Below are 1,425 nucleotides of genomic sequence, written 5' to 3' on the forward strand. Positions count from 1 at the left end.
ATGGAGAAGCGAACCTTTCGTAGCCACTCAAGAGCGGGAGTAGATCTCTTGGCCCTTTTAACCGAGTTTCAGTATCAACAATGACATCTAAACCTTGTGCCCTGACGTCATTTAGGAAACGTCCTTGCTTCCAGCTCGACGCCAGGCCACGTACATTTATGCATCCTACGTGAACAGCCATTAAAGTGACGTACCTTATTCGATGTCTGGAGGCGGAGGGTTACCCGCCTCCTTTTCTTTTTCTCGGGCTCGCGTTGTCGGAGTAATGAGACCCTCATATAAATTATCGGTAATGTCCAATCTGGGAGGGCCTAAATCCTTGCGAAAATCGTTAGCTAAAATGTTATTGTTTTTTTCTATTAGTCTTAAAGATGTCATAACCATCCTTATTTTCAGTGTTGTTTTTTATTTTTTTCAGCATGCATTACTGCCAGCCGGTTCGCTAGCTCTTGATTCGAGCTGCGAACTGCTATGTAGCAGTTTTCTTCGTCTTTCTTTCTATCTTCCTCTTTCTTTCTAGGTTTTTTTAGCTTGTCTTTCGTCGCTTGTTTTTTTTGTCTTTTCCTTTGCGGGGGAGGGTGGATTTATTTTCCTCTTGTGGGTTACTGTGTTCCACCCCTCACCTGCTTTTTCTTCTGGTAAAGGTGTTTGTTCCGCCGGCGTTACAGTTATTTCTTCTTGCTCCTTTGCTTTCTTTTTCTCGTTCTCCTTACAGTCCGCCCTGACGTGGCCCTTTTTACCACACTGGAAGCAACGAAGTTGGCGACCTTCTACCACGACTACAAGTCGGTACTCACCAACCTAGATAATTTCTGTTATTTTTTCCAGCGTGGTCTGTTCCGTTTGTATAATAATTTTCAGGTTCTGGCCATGCCAGTTGCGTGACTCCATCACGGCAGCTTCCAATACAGTTATTTTTATCTTCTAGTCCCATAGTAACTCTCGTGACGAGCCACTCTGGGTCCACCTCAGGGGGAAAGTTACTTACTGTCACTCTTGAAGTTCTTCTGCCCATATATATGGGCAGAAGCACCACCTCTTCTGTTCTCAATGGGTCAACCGAATGGAGTCGCGCCGCTTCCTCCGACTCCATTCTTACTTCGACCGTAGCATACCGCCTACCTCTATTAACATATCTTACTTGGTGCCATATAGGCTTTAAACATTTTTCTATCTCACTTTCCACGACGTATTCTATTTTTCTCTTTAACCTTGTAGGTTTTAAAAATTATCGTTTTCTTTTCAACATCTTGTTGGATTTCTTTTGGAGGGGCTACCTTGACTTCATTCCCCTCCTTCGACATTATTTCCTTGTGTTTCTCCAATTTTTTTAAGTCCAAAAGTCTAATTTTTGTGCCAGCCACAGCAGCAAAGTCTAATTTTCTCGTTTGTTTTTTCTCATTTTTTTCATCTATCTTAGCTTTT

The 1,425-nt window shown here is 42.7% G+C and overlaps 1 protein-coding gene across 1 annotated transcript in view; it reads right to left on the reverse strand.

Moving 5' to 3' along the window:
- LOC106878546 (general transcription factor 3C polypeptide 3) overlaps positions 1-384 on the reverse strand; it is a 103,625-nt gene extending 103,241 nt beyond the window's left edge. The window contains exon 1 of the mRNA XM_052970963.1: positions 225-384. Within this exon, the coding sequence (XP_052826923.1) occupies positions 225-384 (160 nt within the window). The remainder of the gene's footprint in view (positions 1-224) is intronic.
- Positions 385-1,425: the final 1,041 nt, after the last annotated feature.

The sequence above is a fragment of the Octopus bimaculoides genome, chromosome 10 (assembly GCF_001194135.2).
Source record: "Octopus bimaculoides isolate UCB-OBI-ISO-001 chromosome 10, ASM119413v2, whole genome shotgun sequence".
Classification (NCBI taxonomy): domain Eukaryota; kingdom Metazoa; phylum Mollusca; class Cephalopoda; order Octopoda; family Octopodidae; genus Octopus; species Octopus bimaculoides.